Here is a 14,712-nt window from a genome sequence, read left to right as displayed (position 1 = left end):
AGGGTCTGTTTCCGCTGCGGATGCTATTGGAGATGCCACTGCGGGTCGTACATATGCGGAGATGGCGAGGAAGCCTAAAAAAAGCGACAGGACTCGTGGTGGGATGAACGTGGTGGTGTTGCGGGGTCTAGATGCATGACGCCACACCCGCCCGCATGCGAACCAGGGTGTTCTCCTCTTCTCACACCAACCACCACCCTGCTGACCGCGCTCTTATTGCTCGCATCCTGGATCGCAGCCCAACTCGATCGCTGACAGCTTTCAATAAGTTTCCGGCTTCGTCATAGGCCGGGGGCTCTGGACACGCACCAAGATTGCGTGTTGGCAGCAGCGTCTGGCGGTCGAGTGCTCGGCAGGGGTTTGGTGTGGCTGGGTGCGCCTACCAACCACCTCGGCGTCGCCTTGCCAACCTCGCCCAATTCCATCCACTCCCGTATCGCAACAAGCAAGCCTGACCGCACTATCCCAGTTTCACTTGCAGCCCACTACGTAGGTCACCGCTCAGAGATGGCTGGGACTCTACAAAAGCTGCAGGGTCGCCGGCCACAGGGCCTGCCACCTCTGCACACTGCTTCCCGACCGCCTCTCAAGTGCTGAGAAGGTACCCTGTCGCACTTGACCTTCACGCTACTCACGTGCATACCCGCCAGTGCGCCGTAGACCGCTGTAGCGTCTCTTGCCATCATTCGTTTGACTGCGTCCGTCTTCCAATCTATCTCACACCGCTATCGCTATCGGCCGTCACCTTCACTAAGATGCGTTCTACAACAAGGGCCCTCGCAGCTCTGCTCTCAACTGTTCTATACGTTCCCTCTGCAGCACAAACATGGTCCAACTGTAACCCGACCCTACGAAGCGACTGCCCTCCAGACTCCGCGTTGGGAAGAACAGTAAACATTGACTTCAGCTCAAAGTCCGACAGTTTCACTCCTCAGGGCAACCCAACCTATGGCTCCGATGGCGTATCCTTTACCATCTCAAAGGCTGGCGATGCCCCACAGCTCACTTCGCTATGGTACATAATGTTCGGCAGGGTAGACATTCAACTCAAGGCTGCACCGGGCGCGGGCATTGTTAGCAGCTTTGTCTTGCAATCCGACACCCTTGATGAAATTGACTGGGAATGGCTTGGTGCAGACCCTGATGAGGTTCAGTCAAACTATTTTGGAAAAGGTAAGATATGATCGAGTTTATCGAGCCATGCATACATCAACCTTTAAAGTTACTTGCTAACATCCATCCAGGTCAGACAACTGACTATAACCGTGGTGCTTTCCATTCAGACCCGGGTAGCCAATCCAACTTCAAGACATATACGATCATCTGGACACCAGAGCAAATTGTATGGCAGATTGATGGCAACACTGTGCGCACTCTTGAACCCGCCAACGCCAACAACCAGTACCCCCAGACACCTATGCAGGTCAAGTTTGGCTCCTGGAGCGGTGGTGACCCAGCGAACCCTGCCGGAACTATCTCTTGGGCTCGTGGTCCTACCGACTACTCCAAGGGACCTTTCACCATGACTGTCAAGTCCCTCAAGGTCCAGGACTACTCCACTGGTTCCCAGTATATCTACGGTGATCAATCCGGTACTTGGAAATCCATCAGATCCAATGGTGGTGCCGTTTTTGCGGGAGGTAAAGCTCCAGTTGCAAACGCACCCGCAGTCACCGCAACAGCTAATGGCGCCCCTCTGCCTTTTGCTCCTCACCAGACCAACGCCGAGCGCCCCAGCGTTTACCCCTGGATTCCTGACCCGAACGCTACTCCCACTCCTCAGCCCACATTTGCAAACTATCCTGGCCTTCCGAGTGGGTGGACTGTTTCCAATACCGGAAAGGTGATTCCACCCAGCTCAGCCACTGTCAGTAAGCCATTTCTTCAGCAGTTCCTCCACTTTGCCACCAGTATACTGACCTGACTTTTGTAGATGTCCCCTCCAGGTTCCTCTATCTCATCGCCGCAAGCTTTGCCTACGGATTCCTCCGGCAATGGGCCTAAGACTGTAACCGGCTACGACGACCATGGCTTCACGACAATTCGCACAATCTTCCCCGAAGCCACGCCAGCACCCTCGGGTAACGCACCACAGGGCAACGCTGGAGAGGCGGTCCCTGCCGCTCCCTTGGCAGCAAGTTCTTGGACCCTTGTCATCTCGAGCATACTGCCCTGGGCAATTGTACTCCTCCATATTCCAACCTGCCTCGGCTTCTAGGCGAGTTGGGAGAACGTATGGTATACCGTGGACTTCGGACCAGCCTATTCTATCCTCGGTGCTGGTATCGTCGCGATGTTTGCATGTCTAATGAAATGCATTACGAAGGGATATATTGGTTTCAAAATCTCCATCAAATTGTGGGCGGGTCCTTGGCCTGACGCAAGCTGGAAGTGGAACTACAAGTTCAAGGGTAGCAAGGAGACGGCAGCGACGTATAGATCCATATGGGCGTCGCTCCGGTGGTTTGTTCTTGGAGCTTGATTTGTTTTTTGTTTTGTTTTATTGCATAGCGTCTGGTTTTGGTATTTTGAGCGTATTGGCTTTTTTCTTTGGTTTATAGCATACCTGCGGGTGATTGAGCTGATTGGGCTGCGGTTGATGTGGATTCATGGCCTGCTTTCATACGAGATTATAGAGTATAGGAGACGATGTCATGTCGTAACGTAATGAACTTATTATATCGTATCATCAGCATTCTCACCATTGACATTGTGCCCCATGAATCATTGAAGAGATGCCTCCCAATGGGTCTTGATTGCTTATATCTCTCACCCAGCAGGTCTTCAAACACACCCAATGTCCAACATTCATGCTCACCATTCCCTAATCAAAAAGTCACTCCAAACGAAAATCCCGTGCATTATTTTTTTAGTGAAGTAAAAACCAGCAATTCTAATATACAAAAAAAAAGACGAACGCAGGATTTCAACCCCTCTTACAGTTTAGAAGAAGAAGAAGATAAAAAAGGACCCTGAACTGCCGAAGCATACCATTATGATTTTTCTGATTCCTCTTTTTGGTTTTTTTTCTGCCCCCTAACATATATACCGTACTCCTCCATTAGATTTGATTGAGTGAATGGTCCCCTTTTGAATTGAAACTTTTTTTCTGCGCTTTTGAACCGTCTCGAGGTGAGATGATGGATGTGGGAAGGAAGGACTTCTTCCCTCACTGTATGGCATACTTTGGTGGAGGAAAAGCAGTAGCCGTATTAACTCGATCCTCTCCTGGCTCTCGTCCAAGCAACAGTCCCCGAGTTTTTTATGTTAGGTGAGGAGAAGTTGGACAAGGAGGTGAGAAAAGTAGTTTTCCCTGTTCCTTTCCTGCTTATTCTCCTTTCCAATTCAAATTTGTGATTCCAAGAGACATACTTCTCTCTTTCTCCACTGCGTGAAGCCTCTCGCTTGCAGACCGCCGATACTAATAACGACAGCTTAACCGCCACGACCACCATATGGTTGATGTCTGAAGCCGCCGCCTCCACGGTGGCCTCCACCACGGTAATTGGCGCCGCGGACACCAGCGTTCTTAGGACCAGTGGGTGCATTGATGGGAGCCTGACCACCGCCAGAAGGAGGCTGGCTGGATCCCTGGCGAGACCGGTTGTTTCTGAAGCCACCACCGCCACGGCCACCGCTAGGTCCGGAGGGGACGTTGGGTGGAGGTGCGTCATCGTACATGCCGTCCCAACTTGCTGGGCCGCCTCCCTGGGCCGCGCCGTAGCCCGCGGGGCCAGAGAGTTGTTGCTGGCGACGAGCTTGCTGTTGTTCGTATTTTTGCTGTTCAAATGCTAGCTGATCTTGTGCTGTATATGCTGGGCGAGGACCGGCGTTTTGTCCGCCTTGAGCATTCATCATGCCTGGGCCTCCGGGTCCGCCTGGGCCGCCTCCACCTTGCATCTGTTGCATCTGTTGCATTTGCATCTGCTGCATTTGCATTGGGTTCATACCGCCAGGACCGCCCATCATCTGTGGGTTTGGTGAGCCAGTGCCGCGGTTCATGCCTTGGTTCATCATCTGCTGTTGCATCTGCTGCATCTGCATCGGGTTCATACCGCCCATTCCGCCCATAGGGTTACCCGGCATCCCACCACCAGCCTGTTGTTGAGCGAGCGTTTGTTGCATAGATTGGAAGTATTGCTGCATCCGCTGCCAGTACTGGGCCATCATAGCTGGAGACATGGCAGTGTTGCTGCCTTGTGCTTGCATGTTTCCTCCGCCGTTCTCATAGCCGTTTCCTCCACCTTGACCACCGTTTCCGCCATCGTTGAACTTGTTGAACTTGTTGCCGCGACCGAACTTCTTGTTTCCGTCACCTCCATCGTCGTCGCGCATGTTTCCGCGAGGCTGGGCGCGCTTAACTTCGATTTGCTTGCCGAGAATCTGGAGTGGGCCGCGTAGTGTGGCATCTACTGCCGCATCGCCGTCAAAGGTAACGAAACCGAAGCCACGAGGGCGGCCCGTTTCCTTGTCCATCATGAGTGTGGCATCAACGACACGCCCAAATTGCTTGAAAAAGTTTGTAAAATCTTCCTCTGTTGCTTCTTGGCTGACACCGCCGACAAAGATCTTGCTGGTTCGTTCTTGTTCTTCACGAGGAATAGCCCGCTTTGGGTCAATCTGATCATTGTTAGCGAAGATTTTTTATTCGAATTGGTGGTTGACATACAATCTTGCCGTCTAGATAGTGCTCTTTGACCATGACGATATTGACGCATTTAGGGTCCTTGAAGGTAAGGAAACCAAAACCTCGAGATCGGCCAGTAGCAGAGTCGCGCATAACCGTACACTCGCTGACCTCACCAAATTGTGAGAAGTAGCCCTTGAGAGAATCTGTGTATCAGATATTAGTACTGATTATGTGTTGTTGCTTGTCGCAATGGTCACAAGGCCGACAAGTGTCAGCTCCCAAGATGAAAGACTGGGAACTGCTCCTAACTCAAGTCAACAAACGTACCTTCAGTAGTCTCCCAGTTCAGACCGCCGATGAACATCTTGCTACAGTTGGTGTCAGTACGTCAGTGTTGACATGGTGGATAAAAACAAGAGTACAAAGGGGGCATTGAGACGCATCACAGGTTGTCGACAATAGGTATCCAAAGGCCATTCGAGATGAGTAAACAGTGAAGATGATATCCGAGCAACCCGATATCCTGTAATGTCGAGAAGGCATAGGACAGTGATCGCCAGATGTATGCGCAAAGTCACTGGGTTCCAGTCATGTAACCAATGTCCAGAGGAAGGTGTATGACAAGGGTCTTTGGCGGGTGAAGCGGGGAGAAGCGCATGGTTTCGGATACGGCGTATGGTTCGTCCAGTAATATCGAGATAGCCAGACTATAATGTACCCTGGCGGTCCTGAAGGCGTGGGAAGCCAAGTTGAATGTATTGCCTGTTTGTGTTGATGATTCAGACATAAGTTCGAGGTACCATCGTACCCTAGAACATATTGTCTCGGTGATTTTAAGGTACTTTGCACTCAGGCACCCTGGCTGTCCGATGTTGATTGTGATGATGACCGAATACAGAACTTAAGCGAAGCCATGTCCAACGCCGCATCCTAATCCCAACATGTCGAATCTTGTGGCGTAGACCAATCATACAGACTAGCAACGCAAACAACGTACTCAAGATCGACATTTCGAGGTTCAAAAGTAGCCCTGCAAAGGCACAGTATGGTTCGGATGAAGCGTCTGTGTTTTGCTATGGATTCGAGTGCAGACGTCTGAGAAAGACATTCTTACAACTCGGTAGCTATCCTCTGCTTGCGTTGCTGGTACGCGCTATCAAGTACCTAGGTATATATCGACATGAGGCGCTGCCAACGTTCGGGCAAGCCACAAGAGTCCTCGCGAAAGGCGCGTTGATAGTTGTTTCTGAGTATCGCAGAGCCGTTGACCCGTGTCTTCCAGCTTCTTCCAACAACCAAGCTTGACGGCCCAACCCGTCATATTCAGAACGCTCGCCAAATGGGCGACGCAGATTGCAAATCTTCGCATCTTGTCAAGATCCTAAGCCTTCACACCAGACTGGCCAGTTACGACCCAAGGCGTTCTTGGGTAGTGCAAGTGCATGATAATCTCCAGGGCATGCTCCATAATCATGCGCCTAGAGAAATCAAGCAACTGATGTACCATCTTGTCGCTGTCTGATGTCCCAATACTACTTTTCATGCGGCCGATTATATTTTTGATCCTTATAACGGTATGTGTTCGGCAGGTGGGTGAGATCGTATCTCGAACGTGTGACCTTACCTTGTGATGCGCCTCTGGGATATTAATACGACATCAAGCATGCACGACTTACCCGTCTTCTTTTACGTTTATAGGTCCATAGTTGTCATCTTCCGCAGGTGCGTTATCAAAGGACTGTTCACCTCCAGCATTGAAACCAGATTGGCCCATCTGTGTGTCCTCGCCCGCCGCATTTTGGGCTGGCCAAGATGCTTCAGCATTTTGGCTGTGATTCTGGGTAGCATCCTGAGGCGGCGCGCTCGCAGATTCGGTTGGTGCTGGCTCTGGCTCGGCCTTGGGGGCAAGTGCAGATGCCGCTGGGGCTTGCTGCGACCTGGGCTCATCGTCATAACTGGCTAGTAGTTAGCATTGCGCAGAGTGGCGTCACAGAATAGCTGAACGCATTGCATCCGGGTCGATTGTCTTACAGATCGTCAAAAATATCGTCCTCGTAGTTCTCGTCGGCCATTGCAACGGCTGAAATGGGGGCTAGAAGTGATTAAGAAGTAGAGTTACAAAAGGACTGGGGTGATGGCAGTCCTTATTGAGCTCCTGGCGCGATGCTCTGATCAAAAGCTTCGGCTACCTGGAAAACTCAGTCGGAGAGGCAGATTGTACAGTCGCGAAAGAGTAAGGCGATGGTATGAGAATTAGGGGATTGACGCGATCGAAGGCGGGTGGGCAAAGGTGAAGGTGAGAGAAGAAGAGGCTGCCTGAGGTTGGGAGACGAGAAGCAACGGGCAGTCGCGCTAGTGTGGGCGGAGCTTGGCGTGACAGGCGCGATGGATGGAAAGCACGAGCGGCAGCGCCGTGGTCGGGCAACTTGGAGCTCGGGGCCTCGCAGCGGGGCGTTGTCGCGACACGATTTCAAGAGACGCATTCGATTCCACCATGGCTTCCAAAAAACAGCAGCAGGTTCGTGATTCTTCGCTCGTGTATGCGCAAATGCCGAGTATTTTCTGACACGTCGCCAGGAAATGGTGCAGGTCGGTTCGTGTCCATCCAAACCACCAAGCATACATACATCACGATACCCGGGGTAGCTAACACATCGCTTCCCTACACACAGACCGCTCCTCGTACGTTGCTATGCCCGAGCCGCACCCACACCGCCGATATTGACATTGATTGCGCAGTTCTGCCTCGCCCTTTTGGCGCACGACATCCAATACCGCTACCTCACCCACAGGCAAGAAGGTTATCGGCGCATCATACTCCCATGCCGACATACTCAACTTCAGCTCACTGTATGTTTTGTTGGTACCACATTCACACATGGCGCCTAGACTGACCGTCAAAGGAGCGTCTCTGGGTCGACGTCACGGCCTCGCACCCCGCCATCGGCTACGCATAGTCGCGAGTCGAGCATTGCCCCAGGCCGGTCAAGCAAGACCACATCGCCCCGTTCGCGCCCAACATATAGCCACTTTCTCAACGACACACAGCAGGACTGGAACCATGGCGATGACCCAGATGACCCCGACAACATGTTTGAGGACGATGAAGACGAATTTGGCCTACCGAGCATTGCAAATATGCGGAGAAAGGGCCGTCGCAAACAGCCGACAAAGCCAAAGGACCCAGGCGGCACCGCTCGCAGGGAAAGTCAGGGTTCGACTGCATGGCGGGCAATAGACAGTGGTGACATAGCCGAAGAGCGAGGCATACCCAACTACCCAACCGCCAAGAAGATTGAAGGAAAGATACTACGACCGCAATACCAAGAAATCCTGCGCGACCCCGCAAATTCTCTACATCTCATCGCACATCCCCCCGTAGACCCGAATGCGTCAGCAAAGCAAATTGAGGAGCACTCGGCCCGAACAACAAGAATCAACAAATTTAAGCGGATACTTCAAGCCAGCACCATCTCGCTTTCCGATTTGCGCGACTCAGCATGGTCGGGTGTGCCATCTGAAGTACGCGCCATGACATGGCAAGTCTTGTTGGGATACCTCCCCACCAGTAGTGAAAGGAGGGTTGCGACACTGGAGCGCAAACGAAAGGAATACCTCGAGGGTGTGCGGCAGGCTTTCGAGCGAGGGACTTCTGGTAGTGCAGGCGCTGTCGCCTCTGGCATGGCTGGGGGCGCCTCTTATCCTGCAACAAACCGAGGGCGTGGGCGTGGCCTGGATGAAGCGATATGGCATCAAATCAGCATCGACGTGCCTCGGACAAACCCCCACCTAGAACTCTATAGCTACGAAGCGACGCAGCGGTCGCTCGAACGCATACTATACGTTTGGGCCATACGGCACCCCGCCTCGGGCTACGTACAGGGCATCAACGACTTGGTAACCCCATTCTGGCAGGTCTTCCTGGGCGCCTACATCTCAGACCCCGATATTGAGTCTGGTATGGATCCTGGGCAGCTACCTAAGCAGGTTCTTGACGCTGTAGAAGCTGATTCATTCTGGTGTTTGACTAAGCTGCTTGATGGGATACAGGACAACTACATCGCCCACCAACCGGGGATCCAGAGGCAAGTGTCAAGCCTGAGAGATCTCACCACACGCATCGATGATGGGCTAGCAAAGCACCTCCAAAATGAGGGTGTCGAGTTCATACAATTCAGCTTCCGTTGGATGAACTGCCTTTTGATGCGTGAGATATCCGTGAAGAACACAATACGGATGTGGGATACCTATCTGGTATGTATTGTTGACTGAAATACAGACAAATGACTGACGTGTGTTAGGCCGAGGAAGATGGGTTTTCGTCTTTTCATCTTTACGTTTGTGCCGCCTTTCTTGTAAAATGGTCGGATCAACTTCGCAAGATGGATTTCCAAGAGATCATGATGTTTTTGCAATCATTACCTACTCGGCAATGGACCGAAAAAGACATAGAATTGTTGTTGAGTGAAGCCTTCATCTGGCAAAGCCTGTTCAAGGGTAGCGGTGCCCATTTGAAGAACACTGGCTCAAGAGAGATCGGTGTAGGGATGGGTCCCGACTTTTAAGAGCGCCGATGTTATAGGTTGAGTAGATAAATCGCAGCCATGTCGAAAGTGCATACACTATAGCAAATTTGTGCACGGGTATTGCGAGAGTTTCTTCCGCGCCTGCCAAAGACAGTATCAATTCAAGATATTTGGCGCTTGCTTTTCCGAACAGTATTTGTTATCTCCGCACTACACCAATATCGGCTCAGTAACGAGTAGCAACGGGAATAGAAGCTACCCCGCCCTTTACCCCACTATACGTCACTTTGCCCATGCCTCGGACTTAGACACATAAAGTATCGTGCTCCGCCTAGTTCCATTACTCGAATGCAGAACTCGAATCACCAGTGTTTTCGAGTAGTACTACCCGGACTAGATATCACAGAGACCAAGGACAGCATTCAAGATATTCAATGGCACCACCACCTCGCCCTCCGTTCACAGAGCTTCCGCTTGACAAGAGCGGTCCTCCAGGAAACGCATGGGGTCTCTACGGTGCCAATGATGAACTTGGTGCCCTCAATATGATCACTCCCTCTGTTGTCAAAGCCGCTGCACAAGAAATCCAAACTGGCGACCGTGTATCTCTGGACTGGTATCTTAATCTGCCATCTCACCCGTCCTTCAACCGGCCATCATTCTCCTGGACCATGAAAAATAAGGAGCATCCAGACGGGACGGGACGAACAGTAAATGACGATCATGTGGATTTCAATACGCAGGGAAGCAGCCAGTGGGATGGTTTTAGACATTACGGATACCAAAGCGCGAAAAAATACTACGGCGGACGCTCACAGCAAGACATTGAATCATCGCAAGTCATTGGTATCGACCGTGTAGCCAACTCCGGCGGCATCACGACCAGAGGTATTATCTTAGATTATCCGCGTTATCTCGAGAAGAAAGGCGAAAAGCAAGTAAACTCGTTGGAGGCAAACAGCATCACTGCAGATGTGCTGAGGGACATGTTGAAGGATGTAGGCGTTCAGCCAAGAGAAGGCGATCTGTTATTGCTGAGAACAGGCTTCACTCGGGATTACAACAAGCTCAGTGAAGCAGATAGAAAAGCGATCAAGGACAAGCCACCGACGTTCCTTGGTGTCCAGTCCGGTAAGCAGAGTTTACAGTGGATTTGGGAAAGTGGATTCGCGGCTGTTGGTAAGATCTTTCTCAGTCTATACTTTCTGCTCTGTTCAACCTAGTCCATGTCGTCTCCATTTCTCATATCAAAAGTTCTCTGTGTTAATTGTCTCCTAACCGAATTATAGCTTCTGATGCCCCTTCTTTCGAAATGTCACCTTTAGTAGGTCCCCACAACGCCCCTGGCGGCATATGGGCAAACGAGTCTTGGGAAGAAGAGATGCAAGGTGGTGGGTTGTTGCATCAATGGTTACTTGGTGGTTGGGGGGTTATGATTGGTGAAATGTGGGACTTGGAGGCACTGTGTAGTAAGAGCGCAGAATTGGGAAGAAACACATGCTTTGTGAGCAGTGTGCCGCTCAAGGTATGTTGGACCATCTCTTCTTCCTGGTTCTTCCAAGCCTTAGAGGTCACGTGAGTGTACTCACAGGAGAGATGGAAGGCACAAAAGAAGGAAATACTACTTGGTGGTACACGACGCAAAGCTAATCATAATTCATTACAGGTACCGGGTGGTGTAGCAAGTCCACCAAACGCTGTTGCTATCTTCTAAATTGGGTGGTATGTTAGAAGTATACACTTGCGGACCTTTATAGATTTTGCCAGGTTCAAGATAGAGTTGGAAATGGTCTAGTCGACGGCTATTCCATAAATTCCGGTAATCTTCCACCATATTTCTCCGTGTATCACTTCTACACAAAATATACGAGATGGCCCGCTTCCCCCCGGATCGTTGCGGAGTGTACAATTTAAGATGTTGTGCTGGTCTTAGAATCGATACTTACACAGGCGCACTGCCCTTCGCACCCTTTCACTCTTTCTTTCTATCTTTCTTTCTTTCTCGCAATCAATCTGGAGTAAGTGCGTACACGCTGTGTATCGATCTCGGTGAAGGTGAAGGTGAGTACAATTAACATTATGTACGGCGGTCATGTGAAAACATGACGCACTAGGGCTTGCACAAGTTGAACGGACACACACATATATATAACAATGCAATCACTGGTGGGATCACCTTCATATCCAATCTTGAAACAAAGCCAAGCACGTATACTTACATACACAACCAGAAAGGGGTGGTTAAAAAGCTTGGAAAGACGCACAGCCACTTTTGCAACCCTGGTTTCAATTTCAACATCACGTAAGCCCTAACCCTAAATCCAGAGATGTACCACTATGTATGGAAACTCCAAACTCTAACACAAGGGTTTAAATGTCTACCTTTCGTCCATCGTACTTTTATACTTTTGCCTTTTCGCTTCTCTTTCCTCATTTCGCCAAGATATACCCGACTCTCGCAAAGAAAACAAGATGAAGTACTTCACTTTCGTCACGATTACTGCGCTTGTTGCGTTTGCGACTGCGCACCTTCCAGCTCAAGGTAGTGGACAGAAAGCCGCCGCTTGTAGCAGGATGTGTGCTGGGCCTTCATTGTCGTGCAGTGATGGTGAAGTAAGTCAAACTTTTTTTCTTTTCTTTGAGATTTTCGCCTCTTCTTCTTACATGCTTTGTGTTCCGTACATGCACACTATTTTTTTCCAGAAGCTAACATTGTGGCAGTTCGTCCAACAGCTTGGTGTAAGTATTACTACATTCCATGCGGAGAGACTACGTTGAACGCGCAAACAACGTGGGTTTGAGAGTAGACCGGGTGACCACAGAGAGAAACCTTTCAAACCCAAGCGCATGGTAAACGGGTTCAAAATAAACTAACATGCCGTATAGGAATGCTACACTTGCTGCCGAAATTCGTAGTTCCCTCACGGTGTCTTGATGGTGTGCACTGGTACTACCGTCACACGATATAAGCCCGATGGCAACGGGTTTACGCATGCCTGCCATTGATCGAAGACATTACCGCGTTTTTTCTTCGTACATACTAGCTGGTTAAATTTATAAAACTGTGTACATTGAAATCTTCTACTCGATAACAAATTGCCCAACCCTCCGGCATCTCAGGTAGCAACGGAATACACTTCGCTATCAAAGTTTTATCAATGTTCATCACATTTAAGCTTTCCAAAACTCAAGTCCAATTTATCTGTTCACCCAAGAAAGCTGTTCAAAAAAAAAAAGAAAAAGAAAACAGGATACGAATGCGCTGCTCGTCCTGTTCTCCTTGCCATCCATCTCCACCACTCCCAGCCCGATCTTACTCAGCCATAGGAAAAAAAACAGCAAAATGAACCACACCATCCCAACCCTCACAAACTTACCCACCACACCACTCAACACTCCCATAAACACTCATGTATCGAACTAGAATCGAACAATCCAGACACATGCGGCAACACGTGAAATCTACCTCTCTTTTCGAATCGTCCAATAATCAGGCACATGTGGCTATGTAGTTTCCCTATTTTCCATCTTTGATGTAAAAAGAAAAACCGACCTCTGTGTTTTTGTGATTTGATTTACTAAGTGACGTTTGTGGTTATGTAGGGATTGAAGATGAAAGTGTGAGAGGGATTATTGTCGCTGATGGTGGATGGAGTGGTAGAGGTAAGAGGCGAGCTATGAAGAAAGAAAGAAAAAAAAAGGGGATATTTTTTTCTAGCTAGATGATCTGGAGTAGGGGAAATGAGTGCGAAACTACCTTTCTCGCTCCGCAATAATGTATGGGTTCGTATGAGAAGTCCTTGGCAGAGCTAGGCATGTGTATAATATGCTAACAGTCATGATATAGATACTTGTCGCATCCAACTTCATACTACAACTTGAGCAAAAAAACAAACAAACAAAAAGCGCTCAAATCTTATCCTCACAACATTTGGCCTCAATTCTTCAACTTTCAAGTATACCGCTCAACCTGCTGCTCACACCACTCCCAAAACGCCTTTCCATTTTCCTTCCCTTCCTCGGAATAAAAATCCTGTCTCAACGGCATTATGCGCCCCCAGGGCACAACCCACTCGCTCTCCTTCAGCTTCGCAGCTTCAGGCGCCAAACTCGCAAAAAGTTCCGTATACGCACCGTTTATAACCGGATGCGTTATGAGCTTGACAATCAACCTCTGCCATATAGGTATGTGATTGGCAAGATCCGTCTTGAGATTCCCAGGATTGAGTGGCTGAGTAAAGGGGGAGAAATGTCAGTGAAAAGGAAAAGAAGAAGAAAAAAATACACACACATGTATGGAATCGATCTGGATCAAAGGCAAACATGAAAGATACAATCCATGGAGGTAAGAAGAAAAAAAATGGAAAAGAAAAAACTTACAATACTGACCACACCTTCACCCCCATACCTTCTCCGAAACTCGATGGCGTGCAAAATGTTCCCCCCTTTACTAACCGCATACTTGGCAGTCGTCGAGGTATTCTTGTTATAGCCCAAATTCTGCATATCCACCCCTCCCTTTGGCGCACTTACATCTGCCGCCGAACTCGACACCCATGCCACCCTCACGCTCCCCGCTGGCTCTTTCTTTGCCGTCGCAACCAGCAGCGGAGTAAGCAGTTTTGTGAAGAGAAACGGGGCAATGCAATTAGTCCCGAGCTGGATTTCGTAACCCTGTTTCGTTTTTGGGCCTAGCGGGGTCATAAAGACGCCTGCGTTGTTGATGAGGACGTCTAGACGGGATTCTTGAGCAAGGAAATTTTCAACGGAGGGTTTTATGCCTTCGAGGTCGTTGAGGTCAAGGTGCAGATGGGTTAGTTTGCCTTTGGAGGATGGATGCTGTTCTTTGATCCACGCGAGCGCTGCTGTTGTTTTCTTCGTTGAGCGCGCGGCAGCGTATACGGTACCATTGCGCGAGTAAAGGAGGCGCGCTAGTTCTTTGCCTATGCCGGCGGAGGCGCCAGTCACGATGAATACTTTGTCTTTAAGGTCGGGCAGCGAGTCTTCAGTGAAGGTAGGTGCTGGGGGGAACATCTGGCTCAATTGGTTACCCATTTTGACTCGAGGTTTCCTGGACAGATCGTATGTTGATGATTAAGCTTGTAATGTCATGGTGATGGCCTTGAGAAAGTATTTGAATACCGTATCCCGTCCCTCTGATCTTCGGAAGGCCCGGCTCTTGTCGCCCGCCAGAAACGGCCCGGTTCAAAACAGCTTGTCAGATATCATCCCAATTGGCGAATTCAACAAAGATAATTGCTCAATCTCCAATGACCAGATACATTTGCTGACCTGCATAGCATGCAGTCAGTTCCCTCAGGCAACGTTGTGGTAGGGGGTCAAGCGCAAAGTGGGCCCATTAGCGTAGCTGGAGAGCCTAGCCTTGGCCGGCGGAGAAGGAGATGTGGAGGTACAAGGATACAAGGGTGCTATCCAGTCACCTGCCTGGGAACTAAACGCATAGCCTGTCTTTTAGAAAAGCTTGAAATGTGGAGTATTGAAGTCGGAGCTGAGATGAACCACATCGTTTGTATACAAGCTGGAAGTAGTCAACGC

The 14,712-nt window shown here is 49.9% G+C and overlaps 8 protein-coding genes across 8 annotated transcripts; 5 read left to right on the top strand and 3 right to left on the bottom strand.

Annotated features, from left to right (window-relative positions):
• Nucleotides 1–755: 755 nt before the first annotated feature.
• On the top strand, nt 756–2,218 carry COCCADRAFT_33511 (glycoside hydrolase family 16 protein; the record flags this gene model as incomplete). The annotated part of the gene is made up of 3 exons (XM_007710264.1): nt 756–1,173; nt 1,245–1,867; nt 1,934–2,218. 3 exons carry the CDS (start codon nt 756–758, stop codon nt 2,216–2,218), a joined length of 1,326 nt encoding a protein of 441 aa, XP_007708454.1.
• A 75-nt stretch (nt 2,219–2,293) lies between these two features.
• Nucleotides 2,294–2,482, top strand: COCCADRAFT_33510 (uncharacterized protein; the record flags this gene model as incomplete). The annotated part of the gene is made up of 1 exon (XM_007710263.1): nt 2,294–2,482. One exon carries the CDS (start codon nt 2,294–2,296, stop codon nt 2,480–2,482), a length of 189 nt encoding a protein of 62 aa, XP_007708453.1.
• A 1,835-nt stretch (nt 2,483–4,317) lies between these two features.
• COCCADRAFT_58477 (uncharacterized protein) lies at nt 4,318–4,994 on the bottom strand (the record flags this gene model as incomplete). Its single annotated transcript, XM_007710294.1, has 3 exons — nt 4,318–4,620; nt 4,670–4,833; nt 4,958–4,994. Coding segments are annotated over 3 exons (504 nt in total), but the record flags the coding sequence as incomplete, so codon positions are not given.
• A 1,308-nt stretch (nt 4,995–6,302) lies between these two features.
• On the bottom strand, nt 6,303–6,702 carry COCCADRAFT_86191 (uncharacterized protein; the record flags this gene model as incomplete). The annotated part of the gene is made up of 2 exons (XM_007710293.1): nt 6,303–6,585; nt 6,662–6,702. 2 exons carry the CDS (start codon nt 6,700–6,702, stop codon nt 6,303–6,305), a joined length of 324 nt encoding a protein of 107 aa, XP_007708483.1.
• Nucleotides 6,703–7,124: 422 nt separating this feature from the next.
• On the top strand, nt 7,125–9,195 carry COCCADRAFT_1827 (uncharacterized protein; the record flags this gene model as incomplete). The annotated part of the gene is made up of 6 exons (XM_007710221.1): nt 7,125–7,148; nt 7,208–7,223; nt 7,303–7,312; nt 7,370–7,480; nt 7,534–8,884; nt 8,932–9,195. The coding sequence occupies 6 exons, from the start codon at nt 7,125–7,127 to the stop codon at nt 9,193–9,195; spliced, it is 1,776 nt and encodes a 591-aa protein (XP_007708411.1).
• Nucleotides 9,196–9,590: 395 nt separating this feature from the next.
• On the top strand, nt 9,591–10,870 carry COCCADRAFT_85986 (uncharacterized protein; the record flags this gene model as incomplete). Its single annotated transcript, XM_007710292.1, has 3 exons — nt 9,591–10,335; nt 10,446–10,681; nt 10,823–10,870. 3 exons carry the CDS (start codon nt 9,591–9,593, stop codon nt 10,868–10,870), a joined length of 1,029 nt encoding a protein of 342 aa, XP_007708482.1.
• A 758-nt stretch (nt 10,871–11,628) lies between these two features.
• COCCADRAFT_86103 (uncharacterized protein) lies at nt 11,629–11,934 on the top strand (the record flags this gene model as incomplete). Its single annotated transcript, XM_007710291.1, has 1 exon — nt 11,629–11,934. The coding sequence occupies one exon, from the start codon at nt 11,629–11,631 to the stop codon at nt 11,932–11,934; it is 306 nt and encodes a 101-aa protein (XP_007708481.1).
• A 1,174-nt stretch (nt 11,935–13,108) lies between these two features.
• On the bottom strand, nt 13,109–14,211 carry COCCADRAFT_33506 (uncharacterized protein; the record flags this gene model as incomplete). Its single annotated transcript, XM_007710262.1, has 2 exons — nt 13,109–13,387; nt 13,537–14,211. 2 exons carry the CDS (start codon nt 14,209–14,211, stop codon nt 13,109–13,111), a joined length of 954 nt encoding a protein of 317 aa, XP_007708452.1.
• Nucleotides 14,212–14,712: the final 501 nt, after the last annotated feature.

The sequence above is a fragment of the Bipolaris zeicola genome (assembly GCF_000523435.1).
Source record: "Bipolaris zeicola 26-R-13 unplaced genomic scaffold scaffold_16, whole genome shotgun sequence".
Classification (NCBI taxonomy): Eukaryota; Fungi; Ascomycota; class Dothideomycetes; order Pleosporales; family Pleosporaceae; genus Bipolaris; species Bipolaris zeicola.
Note: the sequence above shows the minus strand (reverse complement) of the source record. Positions and strands in the feature narration are given on the sequence as shown.